The sequence below is a fragment of the Malus domestica genome, chromosome 14 (assembly GCF_042453785.1).
Source record: "Malus domestica chromosome 14, GDT2T_hap1".
Classification (NCBI taxonomy): Eukaryota; Viridiplantae; Streptophyta; class Magnoliopsida; order Rosales; family Rosaceae; genus Malus; species Malus domestica.
In genome coordinates, this window is record NC_091674.1 from 13,848,986 (window position 1) to 13,868,742 (window position 19,757).

Genomic DNA, 19,757 nt, shown 5'->3' on the forward strand with positions numbered 1-19,757 from the left:
GGGGTTTCTAAGAAAATTAGTGAAAAAAAGCAGATAAATGATTAAAGGTGGGGGCTTTGAGGTGGGAGAGGTGGAGGGGGATATGGGTTTTGGGGGAAGGAGACACGTGGAGGCAGAGGGTGGCGGGGGAAGAGGCGGGAGAGGGGTGGAATTCGAAGTTCAAACCCTAGAGAGGGAGAGGGAATGAGGAAATTGAAGAAAGGGTGACAAGGAGTGTGTTGGGGTTGGTGTGGAGGGAGAAAAAAAGTGGGAGAGATGGGTAAGAGGGTGGGGACGGACGGACGGGAAGGAAGAGATGGGTAAGGGGGTGGGGGTGAGATGTGGGGAAGGGGATATGGGTCCAGGTTTTCTGATTTTTTTATTTTATTTTTGTTAAATAGGCTTAATATTATAATATTGTTAATGCATAAAAAATAATTTTTTTTGCCATGTGGCAGGCACATCAGCACAAATGTGGCAGCCACGTCAACATTTAACAGACCATTGGATGGAAAATCTAACAAAGGTGTTGTTTTGAAATAAAATAGTTCGTGAGGTATGAAAGTGAAATGTTTTAAAGATGTTGTATGAGATTGTAATAGATCTCAAACCTAAGAGGTTTTTATGTAATTTACTCTTTTTTTTTTGGTTTAGATTTGTTCAGGTTTGGATTAGCAAATAGCAAAAGTGTGGAGTGTTTTATTTATTTATTATTTCTTGAGTGGGAAGCCGGTGTCTCTTTATTTTATAGCTGTTTGTTTCTCAGTCGAGCACTCAACAAACAACAATAAACAGCAGAAAAATAAAAAAGAAGAAGAAGAAGATGAGCAGCATCGGAACAGGTTACGATCTCTCCGTCACCACATTCTCCCCCGACGGCCGCGTCTTCCAGATCGAGTACGCCGCCAAAGCCGTCGACAACTCCGGGTACCTACCTTTCCTCTCCAAACCCTATTTTCTTCCCCGCGGCAATCCAAATTCTCAATCTCCAGCATTTTTCGCCATCTGATTTGGGGTTAAGGGTTTTTTAATTGGAAATTTATGTGTTGCAGGACTGTTATTGGGATCAAATGTAAGGACGGCGTTGTTATGGTAAACCGTTTTTTCTTTTTCTTATTTATTATTTATTTAAAAAATATTTGATATTATAATTTTTTTGAAATTCTTGCTCTCATACGCTCGGATATTCAAACTTAGGGGTTTTTCTTTATTTAAATTGATTTATTTTGAATTTCAGGGTGTGGAAAAGCTCATAGCGTCGAAGATGATGCTGCCCGGTTCCAATAGAAGGATTCATTCAGTCCATCGCCACTCCGGGATGGTATTTACTTGGATTCTTTATAGATTTTTGCTGTTTTGTTTAATACCCAGTTCTACCAAATGCTCAGGAAGCTCACTTATGGTTAATTTGTTAACTTTTTGGTTTTTAACATATCTTTTACTGCTAATTAAGGATGTCAGGATTTTGTTGTGGTCATGATCGTTTGAATGTTCGATTATATGTTCCATGGACATATATAAGGTGAGGGAGATTCCATAATCTTCATAAGAAATTTGAATTAACTACTGAGTTATGAAGGAAATGGAGGGTGTGAGGAAGGAGCAATACTACTTGTAACTGTTGAATCAATATTATCCTTCATTTTTATATATAAAGTTACAGAAATCTTTTATTACATGTTAAAATAGTTCAGTTTTGCTGTTGGGTTATCTGAAAGTTCGGTTGCTCTGGCCTCTAACTGCGTTTTGAATAGAAAGAGGTGTTTCTCTTGCGGCTTAAAAATATGAGAGATCTATCTCCTAAACTTAAAGCAATCCTGGTGCTCAAAGAGTGATTTATTTTCACAAATTTACAGACCCTTTTTTTCTTCAACCAAACAGGAGTTAGCACCTGAATATCTCTGACTTACCCTCCATATCTTAATGTATATATGCTCATCATTGGGATTGTATTTGAAAACGAGTAGCATATTGACTGCTGCTTAGTTTCAAATGCCATTGGGAACAGAAAAGTCACAGTTTGAATCTGCAAGACTGGGCTAGCCTGAATCTTGCACCATTCGTGCATTTCCTTTTAAGATTTCCTTATTATGCTTTCGTCAAACTGGTGATATGTTTTTCTAAACAGCATGTGAATTTGTATAACTAATTCCAAACTATAATTTGATGCATCCTTAATTCCTTAGCTTATTGGCGGATATGTTGAGATATTCAATGAATGTATGATATACACAGATTTTCAAACATTTTGGTGCCAGATCTCGATTTTTTGACATCCTAAGAGTTTTGTCTGAGAATTTTGGTGGCTTAAGTATATCCAATCAATCTTACCATCAGAGAACTGACTTTCAAAAGTAGTGTTTGATGCATTTTGTGATATTTACCAATTGCAGGCAGTGGCAGGATTAGCTGCGGATGGTAGGCAAATTGTTGCTAGGACCAAGTCTGAAGCTACCAACTATGAAAGGTTTGCCTTTTCCTTTGGATTTCATGTATGAAACAAACAAGAAAACATAGAAGGTCTTGGTTCTTTGGAACGTCTAAACATTTTCTTTCTCCCTCTCTATCACTCGTGGATTTGTGTTAATCCATCCTTCCTTTACTATCCTTACATTTTCTCTTTCAGTTTGTCACACTAGTATAATTTGAATGAGCAGGTCTGTTAGTCTGGATTTGTATTTAAATATGTTAGTCTGGATTTGTATTTAAATATCAACTTAAAGTTGGTCTGATCGATTATGAGTATATATAGTCTTACTTTGGCAGGTAGTTTAATGAGTCAATAGAAAGGCCTAAAATATTTTGTTTGAATCCCACTTGCATGCTATACGCACACAGTGTAATCTTTACAACTGCTGGCACCTTTATAAAATGAAAATAATTTCTGGTCCCTCACTTGGTGGCTATTATCTATTTTACATACACTTGTATTTTCAGGAGTCAGGACTTGTTTATTCTTGTTTAACGCCTGTTAATAATGGACATTAAGAGGTCAATTTTGTTAATATCCGCTCGAGTTATCTAGACAGTTTGGTTGGTGAACAAGTTCTGTAAATGTTGCATCATAATTGTTTGCATGTGCATGATTGGTCTTTGTACTTTTAGTTTATTTGTCCTTATTTTTATGATTCTTCCTGCAGTGTGTATGGTGAACAGATTCCTGTTAAGGAACTTGCTGAACGTGTTGCTAGTTATGTGCATTTGTGTACACTATATTGGTGGCTCAGGTTTGTTGAGAACTCACTATTCATGTTGTCATTTCAAAGGTTCTTTTCATGTCTTCTTATTATCTGTGAATGTTATATTGCAGACCTTTTGGATGTGGGATAATCCTTGGTGGTTATGACAGAGATGGGCCGCAATTATACATGGTTGAACCATCTGGTGTTTCTTATGTAGGTTTACTTTTGTATCTGGTTGTCATTGCTATAAGAATAGTTTTTATCCTTGAACATTTTCATTATGTTTTTTCTTTGGTTTTTTGTATTAATCTTTGCTTGTGCATATCATCTAGAGGTATTTTGGTGCTGCAATTGGAAAAGGCAGGCAGGCTGCTAAGACGTAAGTTGAGAGTTTGATTTCTAAATTTTTTCTGACAGATATCGTAGTATTATAAACTTTTTTTCTTTGTGTGAAAATTTTCCTATTAATATGGGCTCAATTTGGTCCATCTTGGTCACTCTGAAAGCTTGTGAACAAAATAGGGTAGAACTAGGCTGGAAGAGATTTTAGGTTTAAGGAACATTTGAGAATATAGGCTGTCTATAAACCTTGCATCAAACAAGAATTGAACTACCAAACTGTAAGCCTTGAATCAAATAGTCAAAGACCAAACCAAAATCAATCTACCAGGTTGTATAGAGCCTATACTAACAACAAGGATTCTCAGAGCATGTGTCTTTTACATTTTAACAAAGACATTAATGTCAATTTTTTTCTGACTTTAATACGTTTTAATTATATTTTATTGTGCTGAGAAATTTGAATGGTGATACTTATATATCCATATCATGTGATGACAGAGAGATTGAAAAGTTGAAGCTTTCGGAGTTGACTTGTCGGCAAGGCGTTATTGAAGTAGCCAAGATGTGAGTGACATATACAATGAATATTTTGCTCTGCACGTTTTAAGTTGATAATAATGATGATGACATCTAGCTATAGACTTTTAGACATGGAGTTATTTTGTTACAAGGTCATTAAATAATGGTTAGTTTAAAGTGTACTGTTCCATTTATAGGCCTAAACCAGTATGCGTCCTTTCTTTTTATTGTACTGTAACAAATGAGAGTTGCTACAACAGCTATTCGAACTGTGCCTTCTTAACGGAATAATTACTGGACAAACTATAATAGAAAAGAAAAAGGAAAGAAGACTTAATTGTGAACTAAGCAAAGGCAGTTGCCTTTGTGCAAGTTTGGTGTCTGTGTAAGATTAAACGATAGTTGAGCAGATGAGGACTGCACATGGGCAGAACTGCTCTTGGACTCTATGCCCTGTAGCTGGGAAGATTTTGGACAAAAATTTATATGTTACCCATATGGAAGGTAATATGGGGTAAGAGATAGATCCACAAAAGTCTACATGGTGGGGAATTTGTGGGGTTAGAGATACATCTTTACAAGTCTATTGTAAAAGTTAATGATTTTGCACCTCAAGGCCCTTTTCTTCCTTGGGTTTAAGGTTTCTGCAGTTCTTAATTGTGGGCTTTGTTCTGGTCCTATTGCTGTTGTTTTTTATTTTCTGCTTCCTTTTGGCTTAGCCATGTTGTGGTGCAGCATTCCCATCTCAACTCTCAAGTAATCTTATTAATCTCTAAAGAGAATTCATTTTTATCTTCCACCAAAAATAAAAAAGTTATTAGCCAGATGTATCTCACTCATTATTTCACAGTGCATCTAGTTGTCAATGTTTTGATATGACGGGTGAAATACAACTCCTCAAGTTGGATCCTCAAAGAGGCAGTGGCATGTTGCATAATTGTTATGAATATTAGTTTGTATTTCTTTGATCATATATTTATTTTAATGGGTCATTTGTTTTTTTGTTTCTGACATTTGGTTGTTTCAAATGCTTCATGAGTTAGCCCTGATTTATATCCTGAACTAATGTGCTTGTTGTAAAAAGTGATCTAATAGTAAACTTGTTCATGTTATATCACCCCCACATTGCATAACAAATATTGTAGCATTCATGTATTTATAAATCTCTAGTGATGCTCAATCTGAACTTTCTACTAACTTAAATATTCAATGATGCACAACAGCATTTATGGAATTCATGATGAGGCAAAGGACAAGGAGTTTGAGTTAGAAATGAGCTGGGTCTGTGATGAATCAAACCGTCTGCATCAGAAGGTATCTGATTTTCTTTCCGAGTTCAAGACACCTGCAAATTTCAAACTAATTTACGACATGGCTTTTATTTTTATTTGCCACATATGCTTCTCATACCATCCTTTTGACATTTTGTGTTTTCAGAAGTTTTTTTGTTTTAATTCTTTTTTGTTTCATTTTCTATTTTCCTTTTAATTGTTTGTTACACACCATTCTTTGTGAATTCTAAGCATGAGTCCATAGCTGTTCTTAAGGATCCACCGATCAGTTGAGTGGCCCATGACTCCATGACCAATAACCTATATCTCAGTTGGATGATGTAGAATTGTACATTTCAATTGCGGGTCTCACAAATGCTAACGTTTGGAACAAAAATTGAGAACATTTTTGGAGCCTGAGTTGATTCTCTTTATTTGTATGACCAATTTTCATCTTGATTTATTTATGCAAAAGATTTTCATTATGATCTAAGACTTAATTTGAATCAATGTTCTAAAAAAACCCCAAGGCGTGCCTAAGCAGCTTTGGAGGTGGGCTGGGGTGAAAACGCCTCTTGCCAGTGGGAGTAGGCAAAAACTCGCCTAGACGTGATCGAGGTGTGCCTTAGGGCAAACTGGTCATTTTTATTTTATTTTATAAAACTTCTTGTCAGTCTTCTTCGTTCGACACTCGAGTCCTCGACAGCCTCGTGTTCTTCTTCTCTGTGAATTGCTGAAACCCTCCCTTCTCTTCTCGCGATACCACCAACTGAGCAGCACTGCCACCACTCAGTGAAGAGGGAAAGTGAGAGTGAGGGAGAGTGTACCATGGGAAAGAGAGTGGGTGGGGGCTGCATGTAGACCATATTAGTATTGTAAATAAAGTGGATATTAACGAGGGAAAGAGACTGTTCGTTGTCAATTTTTTTGTTTGTTTTTATTTCGATGTATGTGGAGCATATTTGGATGAATGATTTTTTATTTTTAATGTTTTTGAGTTAAACTTGTTTATGACTTGTGCACTTTTGAATGACAAAGGATGTTTGTTTTGCAAAGTATTATATTTTATATCTATAATATATATACGTATATATTATAAAATTTAGGTCCCATGAGGCTTCATCTCACGCCTCAAGGCTTTCACATAGCCGGGGCTATTCATGAAACGTCTCGCCTATGCTTTCGCTTTTTAAAACATTGATTTGAATACAATCCTCTTTTGAGTGCTGCTATTTGTACTACATATATTGACCACCTTGCTGGCCACCTTTCAAATGAAGGTAGTTAGGACCGACATTGGTGGGACCCACGTACCTCTGTTTGGTGGTAAGAAAAATGTGGTGCTTCTCGTTTGAAGGCCTAGTTGCTGTTTTTAGTCTCTTTCCCCATTAAAACGCAAGTCATCTCAACCAGTACATGATTTAGAGTTTGTGGTGTTTGAGTTGTGTGTGATTCCTAGCTAGAAGTGCTTACTGATTCACCGAACTTGTGTGCTATATACCTCCACATTTTTCTTTTATCAAATTTGATGATTTAGCACGGAAGGTTCTGATGCATTTAAATTGAGGGCCTACTGACGCTCCGGTTAGAAGATGAGATTACGGGATAGAAGTTCAAGACCGAAGGGGTAGAGGAAGACCCAAGAAGATTTTGGAAGAGACTCTAAGAAAAGACTAAGAGTACTTGGATCTAATGGAAGATAGGGCATAGAACCGAGCGTAATGGCGTTCTAAGATTCATACAATCGACCCCACTTAGTGGGAAAATGTTTTGTTGTTGTTGTTGTTCTTTGTTTCCGTTAGCTACTTCATACTGTTATAATTTTTTTTGCCTTCGTTGTTTTTGTTGGTTGTGTTCCCTTTTTGGTAGTTATATTTGAAAGGCTGTGTTGCCATACTGTAGATTGATGATTTTGTTATTGGTTATTCAGGTTCCGGATGAGCTTCTAGAGGAAGCAAAGGCAGCGGCTAAAGCAGCATTGGAAGAAATGGATGCAGATTAAGAAGCCGATGAAATAATGTGTTGGTATTCTGAAACCCTACTAGAAGAACATCAACAGAAAAGGGTTAATGAGATAAGATTGATGGATTTTCATTAGCCAACTTGGGCTGCTGCAGTATTTCTTGTACGTTAAAATGTTCAATTTACCGACGTTGTGGTGCAAACCACATCTGTAGGATGCTTGAGAAACAGTCTCACTTACATTATTATGCACATTCTCCTTTTGAACTGCTGAAGTAATTCTGTTATTTCACTTGTGAGTTTGCTAAAACTTTTGCTGGCGTTCAAGTTTTGTTTCTAAACATATTTTGGGATTTTTCCGTAAACGAATGGGAATTTTGTTTTTTTTTTTTTGGTGACACTTTTTTACAAGAATCATATCTATCAAAATTATAACATGAAAATAGTGTTACAAATGAAATGCAAGCCTTTAGACGCCATTCAAGTTCACAGCTACTTGCGGACCCTAACCAATCAAATTACGTGGAAAGGAACAGGGGTGGCCATAAAACCTGTGGAATCGAGAAACCGATTCAAATTGCAAAAAACCATATTGACAAAAAAAAAAAGTCAATTTATGTTCAAGAATTGGACCGAACCGTTCATACTAGTTTTGCTTCTAGTTTTCACCTTAGTAGAACCGCTTATAATTGAACCGAACTATAAATATAAATAATTATTTAAATTTATCAGTTATATACATGTGTCATTAGATGAGTAGTCAAAACCAAATTGGTTTCACTTAGCGCGGCTGCATAGGTGCATTTCCGAATTAGGCTTCACTTCTCAATTCGGTTCCATTTCACTTTCACCTAGTGAGGCCTCATCCTTGGATTATTTTCAGGGAGCTTTCATGAATAGTCTGATTTAAATACTAGATTACAAAGAGCAAGTAGTACACACTAAGACAATTCCGTTAGTAAAAAATTTGTTGTTACACGGAGAAACAAAGGACGCAACATGGGAATTAGATACCGAGATGCGTATGAAGTACACATACTTCTCTAATTCCGGTAAGTTTAAATTTCAATGACCAAATTTTTGTTTTAGGAGAGTAAAGTGTGAAGACCCTCATTTAAATTACTGTTAAATAATATGATTATTTTTTTAAGCATGTGTAACTTGTTTTAATTGTTAATTAACTAGGCTTTAATTTAAAGGAAAACTAATGAAAAGGGCTTGAAAACTTTGAGTTTTAATGATAAGGACAAAATAAAGGGTAAAGTGAATAGTACCATGATTGATTTTTTAGTGTAAAAATATAGTTTTTCGTTAAAGTAAACAGTATGAGGTGCTTTTCGTTAAAGTTCCCTTAATTTAATTTACCGTACAATCTGTTTATGTTAGTATTGAGTTTTTATTAGATTATTAATATTAGTTAAAGCACAATTGAAAAAGAAAAACAGAGAAAGGGAATGCCCACTTGGACAATTAGTTGTCTCGTGCTCTGCAACCAAAACCCCAATCTATATTATATTTTCATTTTTTTTAAATGCTCTCCCTCTCTCTCTCTCTCGACTATTCCCTTTGTAACATCCACACAGAGAGACAACCGACGAGCTGAAGAAAAGGAGAAAACCCATCGTCGCGAGCTCAGGTTGCGAAAGTTCTAAGCGAATCAGGAGGTATTAGGTATTCATTGCAGTTGTCCGGATCTGTCAATATAATTTTGTGATTTAGGTTTTTGTGATGGTTTGTTTATCTTTATCAAGATGGATGAATAGGAAATGAAATGGCCAGTGATCTTGGGTTCTTGTGGATGCTTCCTTGTCTTAATTTTCTTGTTCATCTGTTCTTTATGAATTGATCCTAAGAAAAGACTTAGAGCACTTGGATCTAACAGAGAAAATGATACAGAACCAAACGTAATGGCGTTCTGGGATTTATATAGCTGACCCCACTTAGTGGGAAAATGATTTGTTGTTGTTGTTGTAGTATCTTTTCTTTATGAATTAATTGCATTTTCATATAAAGGTTATAGCCTTTGACATGCATGATATGTACCAAAATATTGGGTGGGAGGAAATGAGGAGTGATTATCACCCCATTTGGACAAGTTTGTTTTTTATGTATAGATAATGTTTTGGTATTCTTGTTCATCATAGCAACACTATCAAGTTTTTTCGGATTGTTAATATGCATTTGAAATTTGGTTTTTCTTTTTCGCTGAATAGAATTTCTAGTGGAAGTAGTGAAATTCAACGAAGGCGTGTTCATGTGAAACTTTTAAGTGTCCATTCGAGAGGACCGGTTGAGTTTTTAGAAAGAGAAAGATGCTGAAAAGCACATTGGACAGAATTGTGAGGAGTCATCGTAATGTTACTTCTAGTTGCAGTATCAGTATCAGTAGCATCAGCGGAGTTCCCAAAGAGAAGGTAGATTGCGTGGTAATAGGGGCAGGTGTGGTGGGATTGGCAGTGGCGAGAGAGCTTGCTTTAAAGGGCAGAGAGGTGTTGGTGTTAGATTCAGCTCCCACCTTCGGCACTTCCACCAGCTCCCGCAACAGCGAGGTCATCCATGCCGGCATCTACTACCCGACCCATTCCCTCAAGGTACCCACAAAATCAAATATAAAAGTCATAAACTTTAATGTCAAGAAATTCCCAATTCTTAATTTGAATGTTGAAAGCACAATATATCCTTTAACTTTTTAATGCATTTGGCAGGCGAAGTTTTGTGTTAGGGGAAGATATTTACTGTACAAATATTGCTCTGAACACAATATTCCTCATAAACAAATTGGTAAACTCATAGTTGCAACTGGGTCTTCTGAGATTCCCAATTTGCATAATCTAATGCATCGCGGGATTCAAAATGGAGTTGATGGTTTGGTAATGATGGAGGGTTCAGAAGCCATGAGAATGGAACCTGAATTGGCATGTTTGAAAGCCTTACTATCACCGCTTTCTGGGATTGTGGATACACATTCGCTCATGCTATCTTTGGTGGTATTTCCATTCTCTTCTTTCTCATTTCCTATATTAGTTGCACTAGGATCAACTCAAGTACATGCTTCAGATAAAATTTCGGGATCTTTAATCGAATATTGGATTTTATACGATGTAGTATCTATCACCGTTAATCCCCATATGGGTGCAGGGAGAAGCTGAAAATCATGGCACAACCTTCTCCTATAATACTACTGTTATTGGTGGCCATATTCAACAAAATCATCCATGCCTTCATGTTTCTGGAACCAAAACCCTTGAAAATTGGAATAGAAAGTTTCCATTGCAACCAGAGATGATACTTATTCCTAAACTCGTTGTGAACTCTGCCGGCTTAAGTGCCCCTGCCCTTGCAAAGCGATTTGATGGCCTCCGAACTGAACATATTCCTCCTTCCCGTTTGGCTCGTGGATGCTACTTCACTTTATCAAATACTACAATCTGTCCGTTCAGACACTTGATTTATCCTCTACCAGAGGATGGTGGACTTGGTGTGCATGTTACCCTGGATTTAAATGGTCAGGTCAAGTTTGGCCCTGATGTAGAATGGATTGATGGTGTTGATGATGTTTCAAGCTTCCTGAATAAGTACCATTTCTTTATCCCTGTTGTCCACTCTATTATATTATGTAGTACTGTCTACATTGTCCATTATGTTTATTGGTTTAAGTGGTCGCAACTCAGTCCAAAAATTTCTATCCATGCTTGTACAGAAGAGCATATTCCTTAAGCCTTTTTATTTATTTATATTTGTATGCATAAATTATGTTGCCTTCCTATGTTGAAACAAATTCTGGTGTCTTGCATAAGTTAGGCTTCATTAGAGCATGCATTTGGTACTAATGTTGTCGCCTCAGACAATGATCAAATGGAGGTCCTAGTCACTTATTTTCTGGTGAACCGTAAATTGTAATGTCAATATTCTTTAGGGAGTTTTTTTAGGATATATCGTTGCTTATATACGTTCCCATGTTTGTTCGGATGCTTAATACTTCTAGGCTAAAATCTTAATGACCTGATTGAGGTGCATCTGATGTTGAGTGTGATGTTGTACAATCTTAAAGTGTGATGTTGGACAATCTTAAAAACATGACAAGGCGTTGGTCACAGGTTTGACTATTCTGTATGTACGAATCGCAAAGAGCTATTTTACCCAGAGATAAGGAAGTACTACCCAAATCTAAAGGATGGGTCTCTTGAGCCAGGCTATGCAGGGATTCGACCGAAGCTTTCAGGTCCTCGACAGTCTCCAGTTGATTTTCAGATACAGGTAGTTTCTTGGATATTTTTCCTACGCCTGAACCTGAAATCTTGGATATATACACTACACAACCAGAAGTGCATGGTACTGATTTTTCTGTTGAGCCAATCAATTTCTTTTTTGCCCAAGATCTTGTGATAAACTAATAAAACCATCTCACTGCTGTCACAGCACCTAGCACAAATTGGCCTGTGAAAATCTCTGGTTTTAGTTTCTAAAACTCAATGTAGTGTGGGGAGCTGTCTTGTCATATTTTTATATGGTTGAAATGTGTTAAAGACACTATCTTACACTTGTAGGTGCTATGTTTGCTATATAGATGAAGAGGTTCAGTAGAGTACAACATTGATAGTTCTGATGATATATCATTTTACGGCTATGTAGGGGGAGGATGTTCATGGGATAACTGGTCTCGTCAACCTTTTTGGAATAGAGTCGCCCGGTTTAACTTCAAGCATGGGAATTGCAGAGCACGTAGCAACGAGATTCTTCAGGGGGTAAGGAACCCTGTCTGAAGAGGCTAAATCTGTTACAACCAGATCCCTCGGCTCTTCTCAGCTCCTTCCTCCCGTCTCTCCCTCTTTCCTCCTCATTCCTTTGTAATACAAAGTTTGTATCTACTTTTACCATTTTTAAGCACTTGTGATATGTAATTATTCTCTAGTTTCTAAAGTGTAGTGGTTTGGATTTATTGTAGTTACGTAAAACAATCCTATTTATGCAGTTGGTGCGTGTTCAATAACCGCTGGTTTCCCTACCCTAACAACTAATTAGATGTTACTTAGTATTACGGTCTTGTAGTATTCATCTTTACCTATAAGTGAGAGGTCTTAGGTTCAATTCTTACTAAAGGTGAATTTGAATCACACTATAGTCAGTCTATTGTCATGCTTAGTTCACTCCCTTAGGGGAGTGTTTGTTTTCCCTCACTAAAATTCACTGGACTGGATTGGACTAACCCTTAGTCCAGTCTCGTGTTTGTTTCATGTAGGGCCTAGGTTTAATGATACTAGCTCTCACTTGCTTCGATTAAAGGAGGGACTAGCAGGTCTTAGCTAAACCCCACAAAAAACCAAGGGATTGCTAATCCCATCTCCAAAAACGATCGCACATTGCGAATCCGCAAGCATGCTTCTGGGCAACTCCATTTGTCAACCCATTTCCCAAATCTAAAACCTAGCCTCACCACTGCCTAAATCCCAACACAAAATTCAACAAAAAAATGCAAAACGTTAACAACAACAATCCTAATGGAAAATTTTGTCCTTATTCTCGAAAATTCCCAGAAAGTTTTCCTTTTTCCCATAAAATTTTAGAGAAATGGATAGAGAAGGGGAGAAAGTAGCTTTGGGACAAAGAGAAATGGAGAGACAAAGAGGGAGGAGATAGTAGTTTTGGGGACGATTTTGCACAAGAAAAATGATTTTGAAGGTTGTGGTTTTGCAGGACAAATGATGGAGAAAATGAGTGTTATGGGGGATGAAACTAAAGGAAGAAAAGAACTCTCCAGAGAGTCTAGAGAGAGGTTGGATAAAAAATTAACGAAACTAAAGAGTATTCTAGACACAGAAGAAAGGGATATACCCCAAAATTGGACAATTTCTTAATCTTGTAATAGAAATAGGACAAACCGGCCATGCACATGCCATACACACCATGCACAAAACCGAAATTACTAAAATGCCTACATATAAATACTGAAAATCCTCAACTTATTTCATCACTGTTCTCATTTGTTGGAGAGGGATGTCGAGAGCTCTGTGAGCTCTAGGTTTCTAGGTTGAGCTGAAATCTTTAAGCTCCAAGTTCAAATAGAGGGAAGTCGAGAGTGAAGCTTCGAAGTGAGGGTTTCTCGTTTGCATCAATATTTCATCCTTAAAGATATGATTTTTGTACCAAATTTTGCATTTTGGCCGAAAAGTTCCATTCTTTCCGGCCAGTGAAGTTTCGACAGCCATATTTCCACTGCCATTAGGTTCATCTGTCTGTCTCTCATCTCTTTCTCTCTCAAACTCGGCCATTGTCTCCATTTCTACAACTAGTTACTAGTTTGTTCAATTAGATTTTTTGGATTTGCATAGATGGGAAGTCGAACAAAAGAGGAATGGGGAAGAGAGGGCATGAAATGTGTTTTGCAAATTTTATTTGTTTATGGGTTTTGTTATTTTAGATTTCTGGGTTTCAATCTTAGAGTTTTGCATTTTAATTGATGCTCAATATTTGTTAATTTTGTTATGAACTTGCAAATATTTGTGAATTCGATCTCGAATTGGTGTTTGTTTGAAAAAGTTTGTGAATTAGAAGTGTTAGTACAATATGTAAGAAATTGTACACAGAGTGCATAATTATCTTACTTAAGGCATTTGCATTGGCACAATTATCTTACTTGAGGCAATCTCTTTTCTGTACAGGTTGGATGAATAAAGTAAGAAAATGGAATGTCAACAATAAGTTGATGGATCTTGGTGGTTAAGCCAAGTTTCGAATCATGCGGGAAAAATAATGTTGTGATGTTTCTTCTATTGTGTATGTTTCTGCTTACTTGTACAGTTCGTAGGCATATGATTTGAATGTTTTTTTTTTGTTTCCCAACTATGACAGTAAACATTGTAGTTATTGCTGGTGAGACACTAGAATTGTTAGTCTTTTGTTTACATATGTAATGATACGATTGCCAGTCTTCCATAAGATGTTGTATCTTCCAAAACCAACTTTATGTTATGTTGAATTTGTCCATTTTTTTCACGTTGCAGTTATGTTGTGGTTGCTGCTAATTGTGATAACTTGCAAGTCTGAAGAAGAGAACTTGATGACCTCTTAAGTAAGGCATCACTAAATGGTATTCCGCTGCTGGTAGTACATAACGAGATTCACAAAAGGAAGTTCTATCTAAAGAGGGTTTGTCATAAGAAATGTAAACAAACCTCTTCATACTTTGTAAGGAATACGGTTGCCCATTGTGGCGGTTTACTTTGAACAGATCGATGTTTGTGTTATTTATTACATATAAATATGTTTGTTTTACATTTGAATTGTGTTAGTTTTACACACGAATTGTGTGTTGACCATTGTATTTTGCTCTCTAGGGATTTGAAATCCATCGTCGCTAAGGAAGTTTGTTAGTTCATGATATCCTCTAAGAACTCTAGAAACATTAATGGTCATTGACTGGCTTGTTAAGGATTCGTAGTCAAATATTTGAATTTTTTCTTGTTGGGATTGATGATATCACATATCAAATAGTGGATTTCAACAAAGTTATTGAAATGGCTGTTGTTGTTTGATCAGTTGGGTTTGTCGATATCTAACCATCCATCATCGTCTTCTGTTATGTGGTTGAGGCAAACATATTGGGGTTGTTGCAGCGGCCATATGTCAATGTTTTGGTTTACACGTATACACGTATACACTTTGACTTTGTGAATTGTAAAGTACACACTACTATCGTTACATATGATATGATTATTTTGGTTGAATAATTTGACATTGTGAGTTGTGTAATGTGCAAATTGCAATCTTTTGGATATATGTGATCCTTGTGCATTATGTTGTAATTGTATCCACTATACAAATACCATGACATAAATGGTGTCTTATAAATGGTAGAAGCAACTCGCTGCCCAATCTCCAATTTTATGCATAATATGTGCATATAGTGTATATTTTATGTTCTTGTCATGTGCATATAATATATATTTTATGTGCTTGACATGCGCACTGTATGTACATGACATGTGCATATCCTTTGCATGACGTGTGCACAGTGATATAGTGTTTATGTCATCTACGTTGTATGTACAGTGTATATAGTGTGTATTTACATATTTCGTATTTTTTACATTAAGGTACTTTAGGACATGGAATGCAGTTCAGATAACAAACACATGTAGTCTTGATTGTTTATTATTATATAATAGTTAGCAAATACATTCCACAATATTGTTATCACCATATAATAGTTAACAAAACGAGGTTGTACCACAGTTTTAACTCGGTGTTAAAACCCTTAGTGTCATGTCTTCATGTCTCCACTTGGACATTATGTGTTGTGAATTGTTTGGCTATCTGAGAAGTGGAATGCCTTTTTAGCATGATGTGGATCAAAAGCTGTAGGAATCCGTAGCAGTGCTTTTTTGTCCCAACTTCAATATTGCTTCCAATTTGTGGAAAGAAAAAAATCTTCCTCTTCTTTACCTTATATACAAGGTAACATATCACTAAGTACCCAAACAAAACCCATTACCTTTATAATATATTATTATTATTATTTGAGGGACCTTTCCAGGTTTCCCTCTCTTTGTACATAGTTTTTCGGTTTTGGAGGGAACCCAAGTTGACAATAAAGGTGATGAGACATAAAGGTGAGGTGGTTAAGATCAAGGTCTAAAATATCGATATTATCCCGATATTTCCATCAAAATTTCCGTATTTTTGGACTACCGATATTTCCGATATCATCGATATTTTAGACCTTGATAGGAACTCTATGTGGTACTAAGTCACTCATGTATCTTACCATGCAATGTATAAAGTGTAAAATATTGTACTAATTCATTATATATAAATGATTATGGTGTGTTTAAACTTCTTTCATTAATTACTACATATTTTCTGCACTCACAATGTTTGCCAGCTCGCTATATAATCAACTTAAATCAGTTAAATCCATCATGCAATGCATTTCCTTCCAATTTTTTGTGATAAACTAATAGAAAATTGACTAAATAAACATCCTGCAAAGTTTCAATAAAAATTTCCAATTTTTTCTTACAATTTCCGTGGTTTTTATTCAATTTTTATCGATATCGATAATATCCCGATATTTCCATCGAAATTTCTGTGTTTTTGGACTACCGATATTTCCAATATCATCGATATTTTAGACCTTGGTTAGGATAGTCTCTAGGCCCATAGCTCATTGTTCCAAGGTTTGCCGTGTTCTTGCCATTTTTCCGTCTCTTGTTTATGTGTTAGCAGAAAAAAAATTTCCATTGCCAAACACAAGAAATTTTTCTTTCAACTAAAATTTCATCTCTTCTGGCGACTGAAGGTTCGGCAGGCACATTTGTGCTCGATTTTCGAGGGTACTAAGGTAGAGTGTTTATTTCCAAGTTTCTATATCAATGATTTATGGATATGGTGGGTATGTTCCAATTTCTGTTTGAAGTGTGGCATTCCACAGATTTGACCAATTTTGTCCATGGTGTGCATATGGTGTGTATATGTTGAACATCTTATGTGCATAGGTTGGGCATATATTGTGCATAAGGTGTGTTTGTCTATACTTTAATATCATAATCGCGATTGTTTACTAGTTCTGATGCACCTATGTTATTTGTAATTTCAAGTTTGTGGAACAAAACATGGGGGAAGTACCTGTAATGATTTGTCATAGTGGAAGGTGGGTTACATCCGATAAGAAAAAGAAGTACGTAGGCGATGAAGAGAAATAGTTGTTGTGTCTAAATTTATTAAATTATTGGAGTTTTTGGAGATTGTTTCGAAGATCTCATGTTGTGATGCCGACATGGTTACTCTTGCCTACTCAATTCCAATTGGGTCCCATGCATACAAACTTGTGTTCATTGGGGACAATTGTTGGAAGTGTGCTCACAAAGCCACTCATTGATGTAATAGCTTTTGGAATACTTATTGTGTTAAACTATTATATAATGAAGGGTAAAGCTTATTGTTAATCACTATTTATTGTATTATGTGTTTAAGCAATAAGGGAATCCAAGGAATGTATTTGATCTAAGAGAGAATTGATCTAAGTAAGTTAGCTTAACGAGACATTTCTCTTATGTTCATTCCTAAAACATTCCTAGCCATAGGATTACCAATTGGGCATTGACAATCCGCTAAGGTTAGTATGTGTTATGTTAACTCAAGCGTGAGTATGACTAGTCTCCAATCATTTAGTGTTGGACACTGAGACAAACACATAGGTGCTCAAAAGGTAATCGAGTACACTGAACTATGATCAAAAGAGAGTTCGAACATACATGTCATGTAAGAACTCATAAGTTGCAATATGCAAAGTAGTCTTTTGACCTGAGGCATCATAGATGTCTAATGGTTAGGTCATTGATCTTTGATCATGTTAAAGGCATTCCATCGAGAGTGTCCACAACATTGTTGGGGTCAAGCTATCTAGTCATGTAGGCATATGAATGCACAACAAGGGATCTCTAACCTTCCATGGTGGAGGGAGAATACTCTGAGATATGATCGAGAGTCTTTGGCCAAATCATATTCAATTGAATCATATAGAGAAGTATCACATTGGATAGTAGACATGAAATAAACTATCGCTCAAACAATGTGATTAAAAGTATTGTATTAGAGAATGACCATATTGCATTGTAATTGTAACTGGATAGGTGCACCAACCACTTCTACTTAGCTTGGGTAGCCATGACATACTGCTAGGTGTCACTCATGGTTTGTGGAAGCCCTGAAGAATAGCAAACGCTAATCTTCATCAAAAGGAGAATTGAAATGTAGTTTCGATTAACAATCGATCGTTAAGAGTAACAATCGCCCACTGCCTCACTAATTGGAACCTAATGGATCGTACATCGAGTAAGGATGAAAGTGAAGAAATATAAATAAGATGGGTAAACAATTAAATGGTTTAATTGAGAATGGTCAAGATTAGTTAATTAATTATACAAAAAGGTTCGTATTGGGCTTTCAAGTTAGTTTCGGGTCTTGGGGCCCAAAAGGATTTTGGTCCACAAGGTCCATTAAGTTTAAGTTGTGTGACAACTAAAACTAAATGGAAATTAACCCAAATACAAAGTCAAAACCGGCCATAGGGTGAGTGGTAGCAAACTTGGGTTAATTGCAAGTTTGCCACTCACATGTGAGGTGGTATAAAGGCATCTTTATAGCCATTCTCTCACTAGGGTTTTCTTGAGGCAAAGAAGAGAAACTTTTTCTCCTTTTTCTCTATAGAGGCCGGCCTTCCTAGGGGAGTTTACTAGCATCTAACTTCCTCTAGGTAGTCCATTGCATCTTCCCACCATCATCTTTGGTGTGGAGACCTACAGGTACCAAACCTTTGGTACTTTTGGAGTTCCTTTCCTCACATCCTCAAGGAGCAAGAGGAGCATCACAAGGAAGATCTAAGGAGCTAGGAGGTGACTTGAAGGCCCTCCACTTGGGTGAATCCCTTGTGTAAACAAGGGTGAGCTTCAAGGGTAATGAATCTCAAAATCCTTTCTTCTCTTTAATGTTGTAAAGAGTCTTGTGGTTCACTATTCACTAGGCTTTGAAAGTCATGGATTTTAGAATTGTTTTTTAATGCATGCCTACTAAAGTGTTAATAGTTTGCTTATGTGTTCAAATGTTCTCACATGTTTTTAGCTAGGACAAAATTTTTCCTTCAAGTGGTATCAAAGCCTAGGTCTAGTATATGGTGAATCCTTTTGGGTTTTGTGTTTTTCATGGTTTGTGATTTAAATGTTGTAAATGTTACAAGTGTTGTTCTTGCTTTTTGAATATAAATTTTGCTTGAAAATTTAGCATCTCAAATGTTATAGATGTAGTTCATTTAAGCATGAGTATTGGAGCTAAAATTTGGTGCCATGTATGTGAGGAAATTCGGCCATATCCAAAAGGTGGATTTTTGGGTTCATGTTTGTCTTGTAAAAGTGTTTTAAAGTGACTTTTGGAACCCCTAAGTACCCTAGGATGTTAACCCTGTTTTGAGTAGTGAAATTTTGAGTTTTATTAAGTGAAAACATTCATGGAGCTCTTATGAGTTTTCATATGTGTTCTTCAATGTTCTTGATGTTCTTACTAAGAACAAAAATGTTTGGTGTCTTGATTCAATGTGTTTGTTGCTTTCATAAAGTTTTGGTTTGTTATTGATTGGTGATGGATGATTTGTGTTTTTAATTGTTTGATAAATGCTACACCTTACCTATATCTTACAACCAATACCAATCAAACTTTTCAACCATGCCAATCAACTTTTCAACCCATACATTTCACTTTTTCAACACACTTTAAGATTTTGAATTTTCAACAAAAACCAACACTCACTCACACAACCAAAACCGGCCACCCCTATAATGGGGGTACGTTTGGGGCTTTTATGCAATTACATAAAGTTTTGACACTTTTGTGTATTTGCACTTTGACCCAAAAGTTTACGTCTTTACGTAAAGGCACAAAATCACTAAAGGACAAATTGTTTTGCTCCTTTAATGAAGTTTTTGGGTTCTAGTTGTAATTACATGAAGTT

General features: G+C 36.3%; 2 protein-coding genes across 5 annotated transcripts; both read left to right on the forward strand.

The window, feature by feature from the left end:
* The first annotated feature begins 652 nt into the window (after nucleotides 1–652).
* Nucleotides 653–7,530, forward strand: LOC139191467 (proteasome subunit alpha type-3). The gene is made up of 10 exons (XM_070812338.1): nucleotides 653–906; nucleotides 1,032–1,071; nucleotides 1,217–1,300; nucleotides 2,373–2,446; nucleotides 3,120–3,206; nucleotides 3,290–3,374; nucleotides 3,494–3,540; nucleotides 4,002–4,067; nucleotides 5,246–5,336; nucleotides 7,224–7,530. The coding sequence occupies exons 1-10, from the start codon at nucleotides 803–805 to the stop codon at nucleotides 7,293–7,295; spliced, it is 750 nt and encodes a 249-aa protein (XP_070668439.1). The 5' UTR covers nucleotides 653–802; the 3' UTR covers nucleotides 7,296–7,530.
* Nucleotides 7,531–8,681: 1,151 nt separating this feature from the next.
* Nucleotides 8,682–12,245, forward strand: LOC103454693 (L-2-hydroxyglutarate dehydrogenase, mitochondrial-like). 4 transcript variants are annotated; one of them, XM_008394288.4, is made up of 6 exons: nucleotides 8,682–8,926; nucleotides 9,469–9,846; nucleotides 9,961–10,242; nucleotides 10,394–10,830; nucleotides 11,353–11,512; nucleotides 11,888–12,245. In XM_008394288.4, the coding sequence occupies exons 2-6, from the start codon at nucleotides 9,568–9,570 to the stop codon at nucleotides 12,002–12,004; spliced, it is 1,275 nt and encodes a 424-aa protein (XP_008392510.3). In that variant the 5' UTR covers nucleotides 8,682–8,926; nucleotides 9,469–9,567; the 3' UTR covers nucleotides 12,005–12,245. The 4 variants fall into 4 exon arrangements, with proteins under 4 accessions (XP_008392510.3, XP_008392509.3, XP_070668440.1 ...); XM_008394287.4 differs by having other exon boundaries at nucleotides 8,691–8,919; nucleotides 10,361–10,830; XM_070812339.1 differs by having other exon boundaries at nucleotides 8,691–8,919.
* Nucleotides 12,246–19,757: the final 7,512 nt, after the last annotated feature.

Excerpts from the sequence above, each read along its gene's own strand:
- LOC103454693 (XM_008394287.4), top strand. The coding sequence starts at position 9,568 with ATGCTGAAAAGCACATTGGACAGAATTGTGAGGAGTCATCGTAATGTT. Across the intron at positions 9,847-9,960 it reads ACCCGACCCATTCCCTCAAG|GCGAAGTTTTGTGTTAGGGG; the intron begins GTACCCACAAAA and ends TGCATTTGGCAG. Across the intron at positions 10,831-11,352 it reads GTTTCAAGCTTCCTGAATAA|GTTTGACTATTCTGTATGTA; the intron begins GTACCATTTCTT and ends CGTTGGTCACAG.
- LOC139191467 (XM_070812338.1), top strand. The coding sequence starts at position 803 with ATGAGCAGCATCGGAACAGGTTACGATCTCTCCGTCACCACATTCTCC. Across the intron at positions 907-1,031 it reads AAAGCCGTCGACAACTCCGG|GACTGTTATTGGGATCAAAT; the intron begins GTACCTACCTTT and ends TATGTGTTGCAG. Across the intron at positions 3,375-3,493 it reads AACCATCTGGTGTTTCTTAT|AGGTATTTTGGTGCTGCAAT; the intron begins GTAGGTTTACTT and ends CATATCATCTAG.